Here is a 25,066-nt window from a genome sequence, read left to right as displayed (position 1 = left end):
CATTCTTTTTATATGCGGAGTACTATAAAACATTACGAAGCAGAATTTTGACTAAGCTTAAGGTACCATGGGAATTTCAATGCTATTATTATATGTACTAAATACAAATAAAACAACTTTTACTGAGATGGAATGTGATTGAAGTTGATAGCTTTGGAAGAGGACTGGAATTCCAACAGACAGTGAGTATTCTGAATAACAATCGAATGGCACTTGTGAGTCTTCACTGCTGTCATTATTAAAACCACGCTTTTCTAAAAGTCTCTTTTCTATCAGAGTATCTCAAAAAAGGGGAATCCAAATTGCTTGTGGGATATTACTCAATTTGCTTCGTAAGTTTGCATTCACTATTATTCTTTTTTTTTTTTTTCCCCAGGATTATCTACCTATTTAATTAGTGGCAGGACCTAGCTATAAAGAACTGCATTAAAGTAGGATTTTCCAAATAATACATTCCACAGTGCTTCTCTACAGAGGAAAAAACTTCTATCCAAGTTTAATCCACCATTTATTTGATTTTGGAGGTGATTTTATTTTCTTGCTCTTAGCAGGAGAGATATGGTGTTATTGTTTTTAGAAGTAATAAAAGCAAGCAGTAGGTGTGCAGAAGCACTCATTTCAACATTCTATTTTCAAAAAGAAAAGCCATCCTTTTACTCTGAAATTTCTCATACAGTGTTGCACATATTACTTAATATAAATAAAGTAAGAAAAACACATAAAGTTTTGAGACGGAAACTAACTGCAGGGAATCACCAAGTTAGCAGAAAATCCCAGCTCCATTTATATAGTACGTTAGATTTTCTTTGCATCCGAATGCAGAGAGTAACAGAAGATGCAAAAACCACTTAAGCACTAACCACTGAAAGCCTGCAGTGCTTTGAATGTTTCTTCTATGATTTGCTAACTTCTGTCATGCAGTAAACATCAGTAATGAAAAAGATGTTAAAAAAAAGGCTGCCAGATATTTCACAATAAGACAGTGAAACCTGGATTACATTTGCAGTTTTCAGAAAAACTGCTTTGTATCTCACAAGTCTCATTATTTTCCAAATACACTGGTGATGGAAGTTCACCCCATTGTAAGTTGTACTGCACCACAGAAATCACTAGTATTATAAAGATTTTCACATTATGTTTCTTCATTTTTTCTTTATTATGTATAGTAAAGGAAATTTAAGTCACAGTAGATGTATATAAATCTGATCTGGCATTCTCAATTCCATGAATGAACGCTCAAAAATCAGTAGTGCACAAGGACTACTTTAACAGCCAACTGTTTAGTGATTATCACTTTCACCAATTAAAATAAATTTATCAGTATATTCCTGTTCCTGTATCCCATAATCTCCAAATTCTCAATTTTACCACTACTCATTCAGGAGCACAAACACAGAGCTGCCCCAAACCCCTGGAGATTCCGGTCCTCCAGTTAAGTCAACTGTCAAACCAATAGCTGTCTGCACCTTAAGTGAAGAGGAAAAACAACAATAAGATTTTTTTAAAAACTGATTTCTATTTGTGCTTACCAGGTAAAATGAACAGCCCTAGTATGTATATGCTTTCAGAAAGCATACAAACAATTTCCATGGCCTGTTCCACCTACATTCATCAGGAAGACCAAGGGTTTTTCTTTCTCACATATCTTTCACTACAGACATCAGGTTTTATTTATGTTTGGATCAATTCAGGCCTATTCAGAAAGGGCAGGCATTCAACCTGAAGCTGCTCCTAAAAAAAGAAAATATGAAGAATCTTCAGCAGACACAAGATTTTCTTTTTCCTTATTACTCATCTGTCTTCTCTGGAAGTATATTCCTCAAGATACACACTTGCTTTCATTTTGTGAAAATAGTTCAGAGTTAATTTTGATATTTATGGCCTGTGGATAGAGACCATATAGTAAGAAAGGAAAATGCTATTTTAATGTCCCAGAAAACTTGTCTTGCAGATATGTATAGAATTAAAGCTCATGTAAAATTTAACTCCCTTAACAACATCACCAACTGCTAAACAATACAGCCTTGTTAGAATTAATTACATTGATTACTTTATCCACACTATTACTAATTGCAGACTATTGAATGCTCTCTGAACATATTCCAATGTCAGTAGTTTCATTGAAGTTCTTACATGCTCTCTTTTCCTACTGACTTATACTACAATTTGTAGAATAGTACAAACACATCTACAGTACACTGTATCTTTGTTTTCATGCTAATTCACTACTACTGTGAAGTGCTTGCTGCCAGCCTTGGAATCTGAAATCTTCCGTTAGTCCAGAAAGTACTAAATATCAAGAAAGCAACTCACAAGCTTAACAGATAACCCCTGCCAGTATTTTCAGCCCTGGTATGAACAGACACCTCCAGTGTTGAAATGACAATCTTTGCTGACATGTCATCCTCGGTTTCTGCTAATTTAAGTGAGGGACACTATCCAGGCTTAGAGAAAAGTTCAAATTCTTCCTCCCTTCCTCCCTTTCTCTCTTTCTTTTCCTTCCTCCCTTCCTCCCTCCCTCCCTCCCTCCCTTCCTCCCTTTTCTCTTTCTCTTTCTCTTTCTCTTTCTCTTTCTCTTTCTCTTTCTCTTTCTTTTTCTTTTCAGGCCACACCACCTGTTCTTTAGTTCATTCTGTGACCCTGCCAAGTGTAGGAAAGCTGTTTGCTGGTGGCACACTTTTTACTAGCCACTTCATGATTAGCAGAGCTTACTACTGCCACCACATACAACAAAAGCAGAATTCTGGTTATATTTGCTCAGCTGCCAGTTCAATCCTTGTTGCAGCCATCATTTTCAAGACATAGCCTATAGTGACTGCACAGAATAAACATAAAAAAATTGTGGTTTCATATAACTGCACAGCTTTCAGAGTTGAAAAAACAAACAAACAATCAAACAAACAAAAAACACCACTGTCTACTTACTTGTTTCTTTTCATTCCACTCTGCATTCTTGGCAACCTTGCACTCACAAGTTTAGCCATCATTTTAATCCTACTTTTCCCCTTTGTGCCAGAGACTCTAATGAATTCCTTCAAACCAGTTTCATCCACAGAAAGGAAAAGCAGAGAACTATTTGCAATAGTGTCCTGTTGTTTTTGCCTTGTTCAGGATTCACCTTTTAATGTAATGGGTAGCCAAGGTAGCTTGGAATAAATCATTCTAATTTAGATGTGTCAACTAGTTATTGTTTAATGAAGCAAGCCAATCTTGCAATGAAGTAACATCTTTCCTGTTAAAAAAGCATGCTCTCTGAATTGTGACCACCTTCTAATCAGCAATACCTTAAAGAGCTCCTTGCCTTTGCTAAGGTATAATCACCATGGGTATCTGGTGTTGAAATTCCTAAGAGCTAGTTAACACTTCCTGTAAAAAAAAACAGTTCTTTTGGATGAGGTAAAGACTGTTTAAGTAGATGTTCAATGTGGAAGCTGCTGGAGGCAGACCACTGTATGTTTCCAGCAAAAGTGGAAAAGGTTTTTAGACCTTACACTAATAGGATGTAATATGAGAACATGAGAGGCAAGCTGTTGGAAAATAAAAAGAAGTTATAATTTTCCTGTTAATAACTCAAAGAGGGAATACACTCCTGGATATAAACTACTTCTCAGTATTCTGAGAAGTATTCAAATGTAAATAGTACTACTACTTGAGGTCCCTTTCAGCCTGAGTTACCCCATAATCCTGATCTACTGTAGAAAGGAGACTAGAACATCATGCTTCAGCAACACCACTGGGTTCTCATTAGCAGAAGACTGTGTTGTTAATCACCCTGCAGTATTATAGAGGCTGGGAGTTATGACTGAAGTACCTAATTATCAAGAGCAAGCAATACAGAACATGTCAGTCAAACAGATAAACAGCGATCTATTTCTGCAATAACAGCACAACATAGAAACCTCCTTCTGACAAAAAAAAAAAAAACCTCTTCATTGCTTTTTACTTCTCACTGTACCTTCTCCCATAATCTTGCTATTACTTTTCTGAAAAATACATGTTACAATCAAGAGCTATAAAAAAGAACAGAGCTGAAAGAATTTTCGAAATAGCACAGACCTTTTATCAAAATCTAGGCAGTTAAGTCATCAGATAATACATGCAAAATAGTTTCTTACATCAGTCTCCAGTCAAAGAAGAATCCATACACAGTTTGAATCAAGAGCCTAATAATTCTTCAGATGCTTTTTGACACAATGTGAGCAATACCTCCTAATTAACAATGTGCTAATTTTTTATATATAAATGGAGTACTGCATATGATACATATCAATAGAAATTAAGATACCTGTCCAAAGCTAATAGCAGTGTTTCATTCATTTCAGGTACATCATCAGCTTTAATAGTAATGTTGATTGTAGTATCACTTTGTCCAGATAAGAAAACGACAGAGCCATTAAAGGGACTTATATCATCATGTGTTACTGCCTTTTGATTGACACCAGAGGGCTTCAAACTCCAGAACACAGTTGCTTGACCATCAGTCCCATCTCGATGCAGTGCAATAGAAACCTATGAAACGTGTGAATTTGTTGTGACTAGATGGAAAAACAATTACTCCTTTGTAAATTACTATTTGAACATAAGCATAAAAATGTTCAGCTTTTTTAGGTATAACTTCATATGTGATATCAAAATATGGATGAAAGTGTATGTACATAAAACCTTTAACCACTTGTCAGACACTTAGTGCAGATGACAGATTATTCATACCACAAATCACTAAGCAACCATACAAACACATGCATGACAAATTTTATGAATGCACACTTCTTCAAAACATAACCTACATTTTAAACATAACCAACATAAATTTAACTTGGAATTACAGTTCAGTGCAATTGTATTTAAGGCTATTACCAGTTCTAATTTAAGAATATGAAGTGAGTTATCTGATTTGGGATTTATATTGATCCTTTACATTATTATGTTCACAGCTGGTGAGACTGAAAATATCTGTAGTATCTTTTGATCTGTGTGAGCAGTAAAGGTTAAGTCATTTAAGATGCTTATTGGTTTTAGGTAGTCACAGAGAAAACAAAGGCCAGTTTCACTTTTCTGCTATTTAATAGATATTTTTACAACCTTTTAAAATCTTTTTTTAAAGCAAGGTAATGTTTGGGATTAGGCATGATTTGGAGGAATGTTAACTTTAAAATACTATACTAAGTATAGGAAACTGTGCTTTCGTCAAGCGATGGACAATGTAAAAAAGTCTTACTTACCTCTGTGGCAGGGGAATCTTCTGGCTCAGAAAGAATAATTGGAAGATTGCTAATAAAGCCTATTTCTCCATTTGCAATGTCTGGAGTAATCCTGAGAGAAATATTTCGAATCTCACCTAATCGAGGACTCACAGAAGGAACCAGAGGAATTCTGTTCACTAGTTCAACTCCTTTGAGCTGTGGGGAAAAGTAAGACCAAATCGAGAAATGAGGAGCCTTAGTAACAAGTCAGAACAGTTCTGACATTTCAGGATAATTTTCAAATGCAGGTAGCGTATAATTCCAGAACAAATTTATCTTGCTAACAGCACTGCTGTTTCAAAAATTTCTTAGTAGACATGTCAAAGGAATTAAGTGGGTACACCTTCCAGATAAACCATGTGAGCATACGTAACTGAAGAGGAATCCAGTTGGAGATGGAGACTGACCCCTCTATACCAGCTATACTAGGCCTATTAACAGTACTGATTTGATCAATGCCTTGCATTGATAAAATAATCTTCTGAAGTTTCTAAATTAAGTATTTCTGCTGGAAAGCTCCTCTGATTATATTTGTTCAAACAAAAATAGTTTTATGTTTCATGGAGGAAGTACAGAAAAAATAAAAAAGTCTACTGCAATCTACATTTTGAGAATCCAGGCAAAGTGTCTGAGATCACTGAACATGAAACATTCTCATAAACTTACTGTACGCGTGTCTTAAAGACCACACTTCAGTGTTACTTGAATTTACATTTAAAAAGGACTTTGAATGAAACGTTTCAATTATTCTGAGGATCTTTCAGGCCTCTTGCAGATGTTGAACACTCTAACTTAACAGCTGTTTTCCAGGAAGCAATTCCTAATCTAACTGAATGCAAAAAAATGTAAAACGGGTAAAATAATATAATGCCAAAATTCTTTTTTTTCTTCTTCTTCTTTTTTTTTTTTTTTAATGAGAATGCAGGGAGAAGGAGGTAGAGGTAGGAAATCTATTAAAGGTTCCAGAAGAAGCTGAAACATCTTTGGTAAACATAAGAAAAGCACAAAGCCTGGCAAATTTGAATCCATGGATCAGCACCTTCACTTGAAGATGTCTAATTTAAAATGGATAGATTACAAGGGACTAAGAAATGCTTCAGTGATTTCTGTGATTTCTCTCTGGTTGTGCCAAATAGTCCCATTGTGTATCAAGTTCACCATCTGGGTTGTTCATCCCGTTTTACCAAAGTGGCACTGTTGATCACAGGAAGTAGAAATTATAGGGCTTATATAAATTAGAAATTATAGGGCTTCATTTGCAGATTTAACTGCAAATGAAAAAATGAGTAACAAACAACAGTAACAATACCCAAGACATTCCACAGCAGTACTTCTGAACAATAATTTGCTAAAATATACAAAAATAACAACAAAAATCCAATGAAAAAAAAATGAAAGTCTTAAAATAGATTTTTTCTTTCTATAATGTTTTGTTCTGAAAATAATTTTTTTTTCTGTCAAAAACTGTTTTAGTACATTTTTCAGACAACTTTAACTAGTAATGACAAAAGTTCTCTTCTTATAAATTCAGGTAGAAAAAAAAATAAAGAAAAAAAAGCAACAAAGAAAACTATACAGGGAAAACAGAAAAAAAAAAAATCAAATTCTCTAACCAAACTCATAAATAAAGGCAAGATAATATAAGTTTGATGATTTTTAATTTACAGAGTATAATTAAGCTGAAAGGGTTCTATTTACTTTTTTGTTACTTCTTAATTTTGTCTTGCTTCTCTAATTTAATAACCTTGTTTTGTTCAAATTCAAAGCCAGGGGTTTGACAGAGAAACAGAACTTAAAAAGCAGGCAACTGTCAACACTGACCTCATTTTGTAAAATTCTGTGATTGATACTCGAATCCTGTTCTGTTTTGTTTTGTTTTGAACTTTGTAATTATTAATGATTAAGTGCAGAACTCTTTACGGCATAGTTATAGAAGTTGTTTCTTTAAAAAGGAAATCTTTGCTTTAGAGATAAACTGAGCTTTTTATTTAAAAAGGAATGGTCATTTAAATTGCACTCGAGGGGAAGGAGAAAGTACTATATTACACTGATCATATTAAATAGGCTAAAAAAACAGTTGTGATACCTGTATGAGAAAATGAGCACCATTTTGAAGAAATGCATCATTTCTTATTGGTATATTTAGAGTTTCATGTGTTTTTCCTTCCAGAAATGTGAGAATGTTGTTTCTAGAGATATTTAGAATGCCATCTTTTGCTCTCTCAGGATCCAGATCTCCAGCTGGAATATACAGTGCAGTGTAAATTAACTGCACATCTCCAACTGTTCCTCTCTCCCTTGCAAAACTCAAGGACAAAAAGCGTCCTGTTGGATTACTTTCAATCTTCTGATTCTCCAAAGGATAAAATTTTATCACGCCATAAACATCATCACTGTCCTGAATGTAAAACAAAAGCTGCAAAACAGAAAACAGTTACGATTATTCAATGTTACAACTACTATACATCAGAGTTTTCATACTCCTTTCATCCTGCATTTTGCTCCTGAGTGAATTGGCACTCAAGAAAGAGACCAGGTTGACAACCCCAAAGTATTCTTCGTGCACAAACACCAATACACTGATAATAGCAACTTTCCCACCATCCTTCATCTATGTCTGAGTGAGCTTTGAATACCTGATATTTTGGTTCAGTAGACAAAGTGAAAAAATTACATTCATTCAGCAAATTCTTTTCAATCATATGTTATAAAAGCAGAGAGTTGAGTCACAAATATGTCACTAATGCTAATAACCCTTTATTTAACAGTTCAGAGGTTACAGTCTTAATCACCAAACCCTCCTCTTGAGGCTGCTACTCTGTGTAGAATATTCCAGTATTAACAGCAAATAAGGAAATGGGAATAGCATTTCATCCTTCTCTTAATAAGCAGCTAAACAAGACAGCATTTACGTAATGCCGCATATGATGGGAATAATCTAATCTGAATTCTACTGCATTAAATAACTCAGGTCTTTTTATAACGTTACGCCAAAGAATTTGAAATGTGGCTCTGTATACAAAGAGTACATTAGGTTGCCTCATTTAAACTCAGTAACTACTTCAGCCAATTTAGCCAATCCAACAAAAATTGTGGAGTCTCTACTGCAAGGTCTGAAAGTAAACTTACCTCAGATGGTTCACTGACTTCTGCACCTCCTTGTACAGTATGAGCTAAGAGCTGCAGAAGATAAGGCTCTGCTTCTTCTGGCATATCGTCATTAAGAATGTTCAAAGGAAGTGTAACCAGCATCTGTCCTTGGTCAAAATATATTTCCCCGGTCTCTGGAATAAGGTCTGCAGTCACAGGTGAGGGATCACTGCTATTTCGGATTATAACCCAAGTCACAGAGACGTTTCCATGTGTTCCACCATTTCTTACTATTGTGATCCCTTCAAACCTATGGTTTGGAATGAAACAAAAGCTCATATCATATCATTAAAATGAGTACTTCCTAACTAGCTATTAGTTATCCATGTACTGGAAGATGTACACTGGCTTCAGTGCAATAAGTTGGGCAGAGAATGGCTTGAGAGCAGCACTGAGGAGGTAGCTTTGGGGCTGACTTTTGATGAAAGCCTCAACATGAATGCTTGCAGCGCAGAAGGCCAACCATATCCTGGGTTGCATCAAGAGAGGCATGACCAGCAGGTCAAGGGAGGTGATTCTGCTCCTCTACTCCGCTTGGATGAGACCCCACCTGGAGTACAAGCATCCAGTTCTAGGGCCTCCAATACAAGAAGGACATGCAGCTGCTGGACTGGTTCCATAGGAAGGCCATGAAGATTATCAGAGGGTTGGAGCACCTTCCCTCTGATGACAGGATGAGAGTGTTGGGGCTTTTCAGCCTAGAGAAGAGAAGGCTCTCAGGGGACCTTATAGTAGTCTTCCAGAATCTGAAGGGGGCCTACAAGAAAGCTGGAGAGGGACTTTTTATAATGACATATAGTGACAGAATGGGAAATGTCCATAAACTGGAAGAGAGTAGATTTAGACTAGACATTAGGAAGAAATTCTTTACTGTGAGGGTGGTGAGACACTGGAACTGGTTGCCCAGAGAAGCTGTTAATGTCCCCTCCCTCGAAGCATTCAAGGCCAGATTGGATGGGGCTTTGAGCAACCTGGCCTAGAGGGAGGTGTTCCTGCTTATAGCAGAAGAGTTGGAACTACACGATCTTAAAGGTCCCTTCCCACCCAAACCATGCTTCTAGGATTCTTTGAATCAATATTAACTGCCGCAACTGACATCTGCTCAGGGCTTAACATTTGTAAAACTGCAGTGCTCATGTAGAATTTTCATGGAGTGCTTATTCATGAACTAATATATCTAAGGAAACTAGTAATATATCCAAAGAATTTCTTAGAACTTACTTTGTTTACAACAAGAAGGATACTGAGAAATGGAGGCTTGGTACATTTTGCCTTTTTCTTAGAAATATGTTACATTTCAGAAAACTCAATTTTTTACACTATTTTACAGACTACATCAAAATACACTTGTCAGGCATCAATGTTTAAATAACATCTGAGTGAACTTCTTGCTTCTGTACTGAAATATGAAATTGTCTTTTGATAAAATCATAGTTTGATACATCACCTGTTCTTCTGAGGATGAAATTAGTAGTAGCAGTGGACATTTTAAATGAATATTTCACTACTGTATAATCAGTGCTGCCTGTAAACATTTCTATAGAGCTTTGATTTTAGTTTATCTGCAAAATTACATATATTTTAAGTACTCAGAAGTTTAAAGGTATTCAACATTTCACCAGAGACATTCAACACCTTTTTGTTTTCAATCAGAGACTGACTTTATACTATATATGCAAAAATTTATTGGGAAGGGAAGCCTGAAATCTATTTCCCACTCTTATGGACTGGTGTATGGCAGCATCACAACTTCACTGATCATGCTTTTAGATTAAGGATTTTTCAGTATCTTGATAACATCATTAAATATTTACATTTTTTATACACTGTTCATAAATATTAAAATAATTCTGCATAATTAAACATTATTCTCTTGAAATCTTTATAGACATAGTTAATAATAATTAGAGTAGGTGATTCCTATACTAAATTTTCAGTAGTGATTTTATAATTACCATCTTAAGGATGCTTAGCAAACAAATCACCAAACAAATCACTTAATATGACTAGGTAGTGTCTGAAGATCTGTAGTACCTTGAAATTTTGTCTTCATCAATAATAACAGTCTGAGCAAACAGGATACTGTTGATTGAAAGCACTCCATAGGGTTTATCATTCGGTTGGATGGTGACATGAACTGCAGATGGATTAACCAAAACAGCATCACCCTGTAAAGTGTCCTTAAGAAGAACAATCTGAAAGGTCTCAGCGATTTCTGGTATGGCATCATCAAGAATCTTGAATTTTATATATATTTCATGAACTAGAGGTGGAAAAACAATAGTTGTATTTGGCTGTAGATCTAGGAAATCCAAATTAAGCTGTGCATGCGATGTTGAATTCCCAGTTATGATGGTGTAAGCGATAGATACTTCACAATCATCAGGTCCAATTAATTTTCCACTGTCATCTTTACCACGAACCACTTGAATTCTTAGTACATCAGCTTCCTCGGGTACCATGTAAGTGCTCTGAATGAATCGCACAGGGCTGTCATTTTTCCTAATATTAATCTGAATGGAGTTTTTTGTGGTGTTGATTTCAGCCCCTCCTTCCACACTCCTCAGATAAACAACAAATAATTCATCGTTTTCAGGTATCTGGAAAATGATATTAGAAACAGAGTGTAAGTCATATTTCAAGTATATGCAGAACTCTTACTGAGAAATATGTTTATATATTTTGCAGAAAGGATAAATGACACAAACCTGAGAACTCTTTCCATATTAATGTGAACAGGCAAAAAAATCTTTCTTGCAACTTTGTCTGAAGAAGCCTTCTCAAAACAGAGTGTTCCTATTTTCTAAAATACAATTCTTATGTTCTCTATATGCACTTAAGCAACAGAATGTATATTCAATTTTAGTTGCAGATTATATCTTATTATCTTACATAAATAGGTAACATGGAGCTTTTAATTGCATCATGCTTGGCTAATAAATACATCTGTCAAGCTTCAAATACAATAAGATAAATTATTTCCACCACTACCTTGCCTCTTGTTTTCTCTTAAACTAAGTTTTCCTTTATTCCTCACTAAATCAGGAAATGTATACACTAAAATTACCCAAAGTCTAGACTGTGGAAATCAAAATAATAGTCCGGTTATACTGGTTATATTAATAGTACTGGTATTATTAATAATAATACTGGTTATATTGTTTTTCCTACCTTCAAAACTTTAAAGCTCAAATTAAATTCTGACAGTAACACTGGATTATTGTAAACTCTAGCATCATAATCATCAGTACATGCTTTCATGTAAAAGTCATCTTTTACATTACAGCTGTGAAAAACCTTCAGAGTGGAAAGTCACTGACTATCCATACTGATTCAGATCTCTTTCAGAAACTTTGTTAGCACCTCTCAGAGAAAAAATAATAAATTCACATCTTCCCAAAAGGAAAACCCATGACAATTTCTTCCTGTTTTTAAGTCTCAGGAATATGATATCTAACCAGAAAAAGATGTTTTTTTTCTACACTTCAGCACACCAATCTGGCAGAGTTTCTAAACACTAAAAGTATAAGTAGAAACATGGACCAACAGTTTTTATAATGCAAAAATGGAAAATGTTGCTTTCAAGTTGCTCACTTTTAAGCTAGATGCCTTTCACTTTTATTTTTTTCTACTTAATTTCCTTATTAAGTTCTTCTGTATCATATTTACTTATTTTGTCTATTCTGAGCTTAAAAGAAATCTTCTCAACGTAATTTTCAATTGGTCAATCTGAAAGTAAACAGATGGTGATTACTATCTTGTATTCACACTTTTCAGAAAATTGACTGTTTGTTTTAGGAATCTCATCTATTTTCAGATTTTTTTCAAGTATGCTTCTTCTCTGAAACATATCTACATAAAACCCAATAATTCATCTTCTTTTAAGCTCTTCCTCTGAATATTCAATGTATTGTATTTTTATACCATTTCTGCTCTTCACACATATGAGAGTGAATCAAGTTTATTAAATAAATAATGAATAAAATAAAATGAATAAAATAGATTCATATGCATTGTTAATAGAAGACAGAGGTACATAGACTTCAGTGAGGATGTAATAAAAAATGCACCTTGTAAGCAATACCATGATTATCTTTGTTAAGAAGAGAAGAGGAAGAGGAAGAGGAAGAGGAAGAGGAAGAGGAAGAGGAAGAGGAAGAGGAAGAGGAAGAGGAAGAGGAAGAGGAAGAGGAAGAGGAAGAGGAAGAGGAAGAGGAAGAGGAAGAGGAAGAGGAGGAAGAGGAGGAAGAGGAGGAAGAGGAGGAAGAGGAGGAAGAGGAAAAAAAACAATACCAAATATAACCTCAGTTTGCAAGGCAGAAAATAATTAGGGAAAACCAGAGTACATTTAAAAAGAAGTACTTAACAATAAACTGATGTCTCATGTGAGAACACCATCTTTGGCCATACAACGAGGATCATTTGAAAAAAATGGTTCATTTCTATATTTGCTACAGTAGCACCTTAGGGTCAGAGAGGCCAGGATACGCTCAGAATATATTCACCAATGAGAATTACAGGAGGAACATTACAAAGACTGAAAATAAGGAGTTCATGAAGTGAAAATATCCATTCATTAACCTTATTTAAGCAAAGCATTTTTATAACTTATTAGCCCAAATATCTTTAGAACAGCTGTTAACCTCCTCTTACCTGATCATCAAGCACAGTTAAATTATAAATCAGTATAGATCTACCAGGAGTAAATGTAAGGTTACCCCTGGCTGGACTAAAGTCTTCTTCAGCTGGGTTTGGACCATCTTTTATCTGCAAAAAAATAATTTTTCTCATCAGAAGTATACAAAACAGCAAGACAAATCCAGCAGAAGGATAGTAGTCAGTATAAAGCATGGCATGTTTAGCCATCTCCTAGTTACAAGTATTCACGTTCAGTTGTGAAGACCTATGCTTTTTTGGTGAATGGAATCAAAGCAACCAATCTGAAGAAATCATATACTGACAGAAGAGGAGGAAGAAAACTACATCCATACAGAGGACTTCCTATGAGGACTGGTATAATCTGATGCATAATTGATTCTCTGACATTATCAAAACCTTATACATTAAAATTCAGTTTAAATCGGTAGTGTTTCATGTTAAATTCTAAAACAAATAAATTATTGGTTTTGCATTCCTTCTATCTTGAATTGTTAAAGATGCTAAATCTAACAGTAAAACCTGGAAGACAAGGAAGACTTAAAAGCAATGTGAGATGCTTTTGTTTTAGAAAATCTTCAAAATTATTTTTTAACACATATATATAAACAATGCTGAGAGATGGACCCAAGTAATTGTCCTGATACTAAAATTTATTGAACCTTAGAACAAACAGATCTACAGTAAATTACAGAGAGCATCACAACCATTACTTTAACTATTAATATTAATGCTATATTCAGTATGAAACAACAAAGCTTTTCAGATTTTGACAGGTCTAGATTAAACCCTTGATGTCGCAGGGAAAGGAAACTGATATAAAAATACCATTTGAAAAATTTTATGCATAATTTTAAGGTATGTAATATAATCTGAGGTAGATGACAGAGCAATAAGAGCAATAACTTTATCGTATTCAAATAAAGTAGGTAAATAACAGAATAAATATTCAACGAGAGTTATTTCGAAAGCTTTAGTTTCTGGAGGCTCAAAATACAGATAAAGATAGAGGATTATAGATAGAATTTCACCAAGTCCTAATTTCTCATACCTAAATGTTCAAATTTAGGCTAACTTTTAAAAAGTCAATCTGACGTCTATCTGTAAAATATATATATGTATATAAAGACACATATTACACACAATACACTTTGTATAATATAAACTAATACTGCATCAAGTGCCTTCCTAAATAACAGAGAATACTTAGTTTTCTGTAGCTCCTCTTAATATTTATTCAAATTAAACACTCAGATAATTGCAATATTTTCCATGGCAGGTAATATGAATCCATTTCATGAAATAGATTTAGCAATTGTAGATGTATGCATTTTGCTCCTCTCTTCCTTTTACAAACACTTTGATAAATCATGATTACAGCCTACTAGCTTCGTCCAGCAGAAAGGTACGAAGTGTTTTAAATAAACTCACCTCAAAAGTTACGATGACTGTCCCATAGGTTCCCCTCTCTCTAATTAGAGTAAGAGGCACAAATTCATTTCTGCCCCTGGGCTCATTCACGGTGATTAAGGCAGACTAATGAGGAAGAGAAGGGACAGTCAGGCACAGATCAAATATCCCAGCAGAATGAAGAAACTGTTGCCATAGAAATACCAAACTCCCACAGACAAGTTAATCCAATCTACAAACCAGTCCTCTGATGGCAGGCATTTCCTACCAACCAATTCGTTCAGCTAATAAAAACCCTGAGAGATTTCAAATAAAAATTTATCCTGTTATGCAAGGAGGGTTCTTTTGTGTTTTTTTTTCTGTAAATGAACATAGTCAGCAGACACAAAGCACTGGTATAATGTCACTGATATTTTTAGGAGCTCATAACCTGTTACGAATAGATTTTCACCATTATGGGGTAATTTATTAGTAATGCAGCTATAAATTGACTATCTACTACAGGACAATCATTTAGGTCATTGGTTGCTTTTTCAGATGGTTGTATGTGACAGATGTTAAGGACTTTCACTAATTCAGTGAAAAACTTGCAAGCCAGGTTTTGTAGCTCTAAAATTGTCACATGTCCATGTCTATTTTTTCAGAGAAATCCTATAAAAAGATCATATTGTGAGAATGCTAGAAATAAGGCAGATACTTTTTATACTAACATGAGGCTCTTAGGCTATTTCTGAACACCCAAAAGCACAGAGTAGTATTAATATTGTATATATGCATAAATTACAAACACATGTATGGATTGCTTCTAAGGATGTCTTCAAGGATATATCTCAGAAACCATTTTCAAGGGATTCCACTGAATAATAGCCAGTATCTTTTCTGCTTTCTAAAATTTTTACATACACCACAAAAAAGCCATACCATGTTAAAAGAAATTATTCCAAAGGCATTGTCATTTGATAAGATTGTTACAGTGACAGTCTTGGGTGAGCCAAGCTTTATCTTTGGAGATTGTTTCTGAAATTAACAAAATAAAACAAGATATTAAACATGAAAAATACATGAAAAAAACCAACATTTAGATGTTACTATAAATATTACTCTATATAAACTGTTTTTTTAAAATGTGTATTACAGTGAATATTAAATTAATAGAAAGCATCAAAATAGTTCATCATCATATTCTATCTGGTCCACAAAGAGCATGTAACAAAGCTTGTAAATAACTACCTATAGTTTGGCAATCCAGTAATGAAAACGTAGGTATAGAGAAACATGAAGCATGCAGCACTGCCAGGAACTCAGAAGTTGTTCTCTTTTCCTAACTTACGTATAAAACCAAGACTTTGAAGCTATTACATGAACTGAGATATCAACCAAAGAAACAAATTTTTTACAGTGGTTTAAAACTGAGCTACTGCATCTGCACATCAAAAGAAGTGAAAACATGGAATTTACTGCCAACATCTCCTGAGGAATAAGATAAACATGAAATTCTTCTATGATGAATTAACTTCAAATTCAGTCATGGTCTGTTACTTCAAAATTTTGAATAGGAATCACTCCTTAGCAGGATAACTTCTGTAAGGTAGAACAATATGCAGAGATTTATCAATGTTTTTTAAAAGTGTTTTGTTGTTTTCAGGGGAGTCTCATCTATTATTCTGGATCAGAAATCATGTTTTTTTTCTTTTGCCACTTCCACTCCCTCTTTTAGGCACAGTGGATAGAATAAAACAGGGAAGAATGACTTTCTTCACAATCTAACTCTTTGGCACCTTAGCACAACCCCTTCAAACGTCCACAACTGAATGTAACGTTTGCTTAAGTTTCAGTCTGTCCATGCTGCACAGCAACAACATATAGAGAGACTCAAAGGAATGGAGAAACCTTCTAAATGAGCAGTAAGAACCATTCTGATTAGTCTCCAAATTTTAGTTCAGACCTGTTTAAGATTTAGATTCACAAGAAGTGCAACTACACAGAATTCTATGGAACACCATTTGTTTATGTCAGATTACTCAGAGAGATGAAAGATGAATTTAAAAAACACAGACTTACTGGTAGCGTCAAATAAAATGTGAATGTCTCATCTGCCTCTGGAAGGTCATCATCGCAAACAGATATATAAACTGTTCGGTTTGTTTCTGTGTCAGGTATAAATGCAGCTGCGTATGTGTCAAAAAAGTCTCCCGTGTCTTCTCCATGAATCTACAATAAGTGCAATATTGAATGTCATCTCCTTCCTGTACGACCTTCTATGATATTCTGGACTGATTTCCCAGATTTCATGTACTCTCTTTGAACATGATTTCTCCTGCTATTAACCCTGCTGTTACACAAATTATTTCTTGATAATGGTGCAGACGGTGGGCTGTTATTACCCATGCTGAGTAACCAGAAATAACAGCACTTTCCCCAGAGCCACTTACAACATCCTTCCTTGTCACTGGGTATCTTTTGTATAGTGTAACATATGATTATTTCTCAACAGAAAGACTGTTCCAAGCACATATCCACATGCCTTATATTAGCCCACCTGAACTTACCTTACCTGAAGATGTTACTGCCTTCTGCCTTCCATCATCATTCTAGGAAATAGAAGGAGACTACAAATGTAGCCTACAATGTTTTGCAATTGGTGGGAAAGATGAATTGTTTTAAAATGTAAAGCTCCGCTTTCACTTTGCTCAACCAAAGAAAATTGTATTGGTTCAACGACAAGTAAGGTGGCCACGAGGCCTCCCCTCAGCTCCTCTGCTCCGTGCTGAATACACACAGGGGCCTCAGACATTCCTCAGATGTCTTGTTTTCCACCATCTTGGTAGCCCTCCTTTGGATGCTCTCTAATATTTTCATGTCCTTCTTATATTATATATGCTGTGGGTGAGGCTGCACCACGGCAGAGCAGAGCAGAGTGGGACAGTCCCCTTGGAATGAAGCACTGCTCCAGTGAACTATCACCTTCCTTTCCACTGGCTTGGCAAAAGTATAAGCAACACTCAAATGTAACAAATATTAATACTTACTGAGAAGATAACTAGCATAGTTCCTTACCGACACAACTGCTGTGACGTTAGCAGGCTTCCCTGTCCTCTCAATTACAAGGCGTATCACAGTTGTACTTGTTTCATTAACTACAAACTCTGTTTGTCCACTGAACTTCACTTCTGTTTCTCCAGATGTGAAACGAATGAGTGCTGCTAAAATCAAATAAACTAATAAAGAATCAGAGCGCATCCCTGTATGGAAACAAACAAACAAACAAGAACACAAAACCATGAATAATTAAAAATAAATTCTGTACCTAAAATACATAAAACAATCTCTCTTGACACTTCCAATGCTGACAACTTTTCTGAAAGGGTTTCTGAAAACCCTTCAAATATTCTGTTTTCCCAGTGAGCTTCAGAAATGAGAAGAAAAAAAACACACACAGGTTTCAAGAATGATCAAGTTAGATAACACAATTATCTTCTGTATCCAATTCTATTTTTATAAGTTTAATCTAAAGATATTCTAAAAGCATTTTTTAATTTTTTCCAAGTGAAGGAATAAAAAACATCATTTAAGACAACAAACATAATATTGCACAATTATTTTCATTTCTAATCAGCAAAAATACTTTAAGGTTGGCAACTTACTCTTTCTTCCAGTTCCTTTTTTTTTTCCTGCTGTTAATTCTCTTTAAAAATATATATTAACTGCCACAAAGGGTGAAGTTTTGGATGTTTGCAGTAACCTCGTATACCATCTTCTGCTATCTTACTGATCATGAAATGTTTTTAAACATTTGCATGTTTACTTAAGATAATTTTCACAGCTTCTCTTACCCTATGATTTTACCATACTTTCTTGTCACAGAGTCTCTATGCAGAGACATATTTTTGTGAAGTGTATGCCAAATTTGCAATTATAAAACACTTCGGATACAGTACAGATGTTAATTCTTTTATGTATGCAATTGATAACTTTTATCCTGTAAAGAACAGAAAACAAGCTAGTCATTGGACCAGTAAAATTAATAAAGCTTCAGAAAGACTTCCAGACTTTCATTCATCTTATAGTAAATTCTGTCTGCAAAAAGGTTAATTTTCCACTAAGAGGACTTGAAATAAAGCTGTTTTCAAACCTGTTAAAGAACAAAAATTATTCACAGACATGACATATTGTATATGCTGTAAATATAGTCAATAAAGCTATCGGTGTCTCTGAGAATTCATCTAGGGCAGGATTGGCAGAATGACAAAATTAGCTGATTTTAATTACTTATAATAAAATATTCTCTTTTTTTACTGAACATCACCAAGGGAATAGGTGAGCAGTGAAGCTAAGAGCAAAAAAATCAGGACCATTTGTTCTATCAAACATTTTGCAATCTACTTAGAAAAGTGTTTCATTAGTTCTAGTAAAAATGTCATACAGTAAAACAGTTTTCCTGCAGCACTTTGCACTACTACAGACTGAATTTGATTCCCATGAACATGGTCACTCAAGATCTCTATGACTTTTATTAAGGATTAAATGCGTAGCAGACTTTCAAGAGCAAGGCTTTATTTTTAAGAAGTGATCTATTAGTGATGTTAGTGCAGAAAAAGCCAACTGCAAGAAGCAAAGATGAAAAATACCTCAACAAAAAACTGTTTTTTAAAAATCCTCAGCATTTCAAAAGGTGATTGTGTTAATCTGCAAAACATTTTAGTTTTTGTGTGGAACTGCTCAGATAAACACCAGCCTTCAAGCCTGGGAGCGAACAGTTGTGTAACCTTTGTAAACTCTGAGACAATCACACTGTCTGCAAATGCAGGCATCATCCATGCCGAACTGAGGAATCTGTTGACCTTTTAGCTTCTGCTGTTACCTCGTCATAGACTTTGCAAATATCTTCCCACGGTACATGCTTCTAGTAAGTAATACTGAAAACTTGATCCTTGAGGGCAAGATTACAAAGTTTAGAATTACTTGAATTCTATTACTTCTACTAGAGAGCATTCTGAAACTATAGGATTACTCCTGTGGAACAAGAGAGGTTTCACAATCATACCATCAATTATTTAGCTGGTGTGTATTCTTCCTTGTTACATTATTTGTACTAAGATTTACCTTGCACAGCCTGCCAAAAGCAGTTTTAACTCACATAACCTCAACTTTGAAAATCAGGATTATTTTAAAAAGATGTGATATAGTAAATACAACATGAATCAAGACTTGAAGAAGGAAGAACAAATTCATCCTAACAGCCCAAAAGATGCCTTACTTTATTAAATATCAACTCACTCTGTGCACTTTATTTCCAGTTTTGCTAAACAAAATTATAAAGGAACACAGTTTGTTTGTTATTAATTGCACCACATAAAGTTCAGCAGAAGCCCTTGCAAGATCAGGGGTTAAGAAATGATTCTTCCCCACCTTCTTCATCCCAGTGTATAAACAGTGATTATAACTTGGTTTCTTCAAATCTAAAACTGTAGTGGATCAGATCATAACTGATTAATCTACTTTTCAGATCTTTCAATTCAAAACATCCAGTCCATCTTTAAATGAGATTAATGAAGTAATCCAATGTTTGAAGCAATAACCAGCAGTGGGATACCATCAATACTATAATAATTATTATAATACAGTACACAATAATAAAACTGTTTTCCAGCATCTAAAATGAAGTAGTTCTCAAACAAATAATGCAGACATCCCAATGGTACCAGAAAATCTCAGAAGTCTAAAAAGTGCATTCTTCACCTTATAATAAAAAAGCAAAGAAGTCAAACTCAGCATTTCTGTGTCATGATCATTCACATCTTATGTCACGTGTTATGGTGCTTTCTCAAGTGCAGTTATGTTTCCCTTGAAAAAGCAGACACTAAAAACCCTGCATATACAGAGTTAACACAGTAATTTCATAAGTGATATCACAAATGATGTAATACTATTTTAATGTGCTGTCCAGCTGGAGTTAAGGAGAGGAAGGCATATGAACCTGATGTTTCTTGTAACTACTGAATCACCAGAATTAACTCATTTTTTTCCCCACTGTTTATGGAACAAATTTAGATGAAGATTTTAAACTTTATAAAGAATAAGTGGTCATTTCAGCAGACTGTTACAAAGACGAATAGTCTTTTCTGCAGATTTCTACACTGGCTTTCATGCTTAATAAATCTAAACTCCCTAAAAATTAAAGATCTATTGGCTGTTTTCAGTGAATAATGAGAAAACCTAAAACCTAGTGGCACATGCATAGATGAAGAGAAATAAACGTTCTGCAAAAGATTCCAAATCTGAAATGAAATAAGATGTCAGATATGGAACAGAGAATGGTAAAAGAAATGGGAGATCACTAACAAAGCAGATGGAAAGATTAAAGACCCTACCCTTCAGACTGGTCATTGTTGCTTGTCAGAAGAAACAAGAAACCATTCTGAAGCAAGAACTTTCCAGCTCACAAGATACAACTTGATCGGCAATGCTCATCTTTGTACTACTTATCACAGATTTCTGAAGTCCACTGAGATGGCACACCACAGCAAGTGTGAAGTTTAGTGCACTTTTTACTGCCTGTCTTTGTCTACTCCACGTGATTACGGACACTCAGCCAAGTAGAACATTCAAAAACTGGCATGCCTAGTACTTTGCATTGAGTACAGCATTACAGCTATCAACGGTTGCCAGACAGAAGGCTATTCACAGCAGAGATGTCAGCACCCAACAGCATCTTTGGTTAAATACGACGAGAGAGAAATACATGTGCTCTTTCATATGTAAAGAGGAGATTCTCTGTAGTACACTGGAACAGAACAGAGCAAGAAGTTTCACAAGGTCATTACCGTCCCTGCGTCTGCTGCAGAAATATATTAAAAGCCTGCATATTTTCAGCATTTCTATTTTTTGCAATCTCAGAACCACTGAAATTTACAACAGTACTGGCAAGCAACAGAGGAAAGCAACTTTGATTTGCTAGACTTCTACTTTCTGTGCAGTGTGACCTGAAACTAACACTGAAGGATTTCCTTACAGACTGTTAGGTGCTGTTTTTTCTAAATTTTTTCCAAATTGCCTCAATGTTCCTACAGTTACCACATATGCAAAAGGAAACACAACAGCGATGCTGGCAAAACCAAGCATTTGAACTGTACTACTCCAGTCTGCACCTTTTGTTTCTGTTACATTTGATCCTATTTTTGGTCATGTTTGTTTTGTTTTATTTGTTTGCTTGTTTTTTTTAGATGTGGGATGAGTACGTCTCTCTCTTTTGGAGTGTAGAAAAGGCAGAGCATATAAAAATGTTATTTTGAAAGAATCTTACTAAATACACATATATATGTATATATATATATATATATACTTCAACTTGCTTTAGGGTGAATAAAGCATGAGAACTGTAAGTATCAAGCACTGTGTTTTCTGCACTTCTTCTCACTAAGGACAGCACTAAAAGTTGCAGCATTTCAGATATGAGTCTGTTTCGGTGATTCCTATGCATGTCATTGGGTGTCACTGATACCTTTGCTCTCTAGGCTTTCCTGTCTTCCTCTTTACTACAAGGGCACTGTAGGTACCCTTTTTATTACTAACACTGGAAAGTGCTAGTCAAAGCACAAATGCAGACTACAAGGGGCAGAAATCCTGTGATCATCTTTCACTGCCCTGAAGATTTACTACTCAGCTGCTTGCTTACCTTGCTTACCTACTTACAAACTACTGCTACCATGGCATAGTACAACTACAGCACAAACTCAGGTCATAAGATTTATCTGCATTTAAACAGAATGACACTAACATCAAGGAAAGGTTTCACCTGACCATTTGCTTCCTAAAAACTGCAGTTATTTAAAAAAAAACTTACTGTTCTTGGTTATATGTATCACTAAGAGTAGCCAACTGATCAGAAAGTGAAGAACACTTTGATATAAAAAGTAATGTTCACTAATATTTCCTTGAAAAAGGCAACTATCCTTCAACACAGACACCCTAAGGAAGAAAGGACACATGAACTACCTGCCATCATTTTTTTTTTACAAGTCTAAAAGGTAAATCCACCATCATAGCCAGGAACCAATGCTGAAAATCGTAAAAACGCAAGCTGAGGCCATGGCAGAACCCAGATGAGAAATCCAAATCATCTCATCTTCTTAATTAGAAAACATAGTGATATGCCCAGAATATGCAAGATTTCTGTCAGTTTCTTTTTACTTTTTACTTCTCCAGAACTATTTGGATGGATCTATATTATAACCTTGAATTTTAAATTTTGAAATACATAATAATCACTGGAGAACCACGTTTTATCTCGTAAATGCTATAGAGTTTCTGAGGTAACCAGTCCCCATTTGGAAAATAAAAGAAAAAACTAACAAGCCCTGCTGAATCAACAGCTTCTGATTGCAGACAGCAAGCAGAGGGTACACTTGCTGTTACCTTATAATTTGTTGGTCTAACAGTGAACCAGTCAATACTTCTGATTAGTTGTAGGAGTCACATAATTTTAATCTAAAGTAATTCCAAGGAAATTATTTATTATTAAGTTTACTTTATATTTCAAACAGATATCAAAGCCTAATTGAACAAACTTTGGTTAAAATCTACCATTTAGTATGTTAAGAAATACACCAGTGGGAAGTTGACTTTGTCTTAGTTTGTATAAAGGAGAAGGGGAAGGGGAAGGGGAAGGGGAAGGGGAAGGGGAAGGGGAAGGGGAAGGGGAAGGGGAAGGGGAAGGGGAAGGGGAAGGGGAAGGGGAAGGGGAAGGGGAAGGGGAAGGGGAAGGGGAAGGGGAAGGGGAAGGGGAAGGGGAAGGGGAAGGGGAAGGGGAAGGGAAGGGAAGGGAAGGGAAGGGAAGGGAAGGGAAGGGAAGGGAAGGGAAGGGAAGGGAAGGGAAGGGAAGGGAAGGGAAGGGAAGGGAAGGGAAGGGAAGGGAAGGGAAGGGAAGGGAAGGGAAGGGAAGGGAAGGGAAGGGAAGGGAAGGGAAGGGAAGGGAAGGGAAGGGAAGGGAAGGGAAGGGAAGGGAAGGGAAGGGAAGGGAAGGGAAGGGAAGGGAAGGGAAGGGAAGGGAAGGGAAGGGAAGGGAAGGGAAGGGAAGGGAAGGGAACCAGCCCAACACTGATTTCAGCTGCAGAATTTCACATAACTGAAAAGAATGTACCTACATGTAGATTTAACTATGTACTGTAAAAAACAGTGTGTCCTTTTGGAATAGTTTTATATGAATAGGTAAATCTAGCTTTCAGCTTCAACCAGGTCTTTTCTAGCCATATGGAAACAGCACAAATCCTTCACTAATAGAGATTGTTTTACAGGGTTTTCCAGGACCAGGGCCTACGTTTTGAGCTGTCTTTTGTTCAATGTAGAGCTTAAGACACTGTAAGGAAGCTTTCACACACTCTCATGCAGTTTCTTGCATAAAGAAAAAAACATTAAAACAAATAAACAAACAACAACAAAAACTACGAAGATGCTTAGCACTCCCAATTCAGTCTTATGTGGAAACAACTGAATGTCTGAGCCTATCTCACGAACAGGCTCTTGCATACATGGGACAAAAAATACAGCTGTGAAAGTTCTGCAGACTTCAGAGAGGAACAACCTATCCATTCTCCTTGAGTGAAGATCTGAGCTTTCACAATAATTTCCATTCATTTCTCCACTTTGCAAGTTTCTCTCATGTCCTCAACATTTAACATATTTTTAGAACAAGGGAGCAAAGGACAAAACTGGTACAACAAGCACTTGTCCTGAATGAAGTTCTATGTTGTGAATGAATAGAATATATCAGAACAAGTAATTTTGGGCTTCTCTGACATACTGGTTATTTTTCTCACACTGAAAATAAACAAAATGAAAAACATAAACAGCCTGCTTGTAATAATGTTCCACACACAGTAATCTTCCAAAAAAAAGTCTTTAAAGTGTAGAATTATAGAATAGTATAGATTACAGCATTATGTTGATTATAGAATAATGGCGGGGATTAGGTGGCATTATGTCAGATAGACAGACCATAGAATTGTTGCTCTTCACACTGGATCATTACAAGTTAATACACATTTATGATCCACACGGTATTTTAATGTGCTGCCTAATTGTCACAATAAATGTCTCAGTGATTATTCTTGACTTTGGAAAAGTATATTATTAAATATGAAAATACATTAAATTTACAAAGCTTATCCAAATGAGCTTCATTTCTATACTGAAGTGTATTCATCTAGCTATTGGACTGCAGCAAAGAATGCTGTTTTCATTTCAGATATGGATTTGTAGAATTACACCCCAAAGACTTCTTCCTATTTAAGTAATCATTTTCCAAACGATTTTCTAAAGTGCATGAGGCACTCTCTCTAATCTGTTTTATGAATTAATCCCTTAAATCTGGGAGAAAAAAAAAAGTTAAATAAAATACATGATATAGTAGTTATGTGCTGAAATGAACTTCCCAAGCAAAACTTGCTTGAGTTCAAAGACTTCTCACACTATTTTCTCAAATATTGTATTTTCCTTGGCTTTTCTAAACCTTTTAACCTATGTCACAATTTAATAATGGCTATTTAATAATTATAATCATTCCCTTATTAAATGGTTATTTCTTTTCCTTGTTCTAAGGCACCCTGTAG

General features: G+C 35.3%; 1 protein-coding gene across 1 annotated transcript in view; it reads right to left on the bottom strand.

Moving 5' to 3' along the window:
• ADGRV1 (adhesion G protein-coupled receptor V1) overlaps positions 1 to 25,066 on the bottom strand; it is a gene marked incomplete at both ends in the record, with an annotated part of 250,885 nt that overhangs the window by 222,035 nt on the left and 3,784 nt on the right. Inside the window, 10 exons of the mRNA XM_079548227.1 lie at positions 4,286 to 4,509; positions 5,223 to 5,399; positions 7,330 to 7,659; positions 8,373 to 8,643; positions 10,428 to 10,993; positions 13,047 to 13,160; positions 14,481 to 14,585; positions 15,381 to 15,476; positions 16,521 to 16,670; positions 17,517 to 17,701. Coding sequence (XP_079404353.1) covers positions 4,286 to 4,509; positions 5,223 to 5,399; positions 7,330 to 7,659; positions 8,373 to 8,643; positions 10,428 to 10,993; positions 13,047 to 13,160; positions 14,481 to 14,585; positions 15,381 to 15,476; positions 16,521 to 16,670; positions 17,517 to 17,701 — 2,218 coding nt within the window. The remainder of the gene's footprint in view (positions 1 to 4,285; positions 4,510 to 5,222; positions 5,400 to 7,329; positions 7,660 to 8,372; positions 8,644 to 10,427; positions 10,994 to 13,046; positions 13,161 to 14,480; positions 14,586 to 15,380; positions 15,477 to 16,520; positions 16,671 to 17,516; positions 17,702 to 25,066) is intronic.

The sequence above is a fragment of the Tetrao urogallus genome, assembly GCF_951394365.1.
Source record: "Tetrao urogallus genome assembly, chromosome: Z".
Taxonomy (NCBI): Eukaryota; Metazoa; Chordata; class Aves; order Galliformes; family Phasianidae; genus Tetrao; species Tetrao urogallus.
The sequence above is the reverse complement of the archived record's forward strand: the minus strand, read 5'-3'. Positions and strand labels throughout refer to the sequence as shown.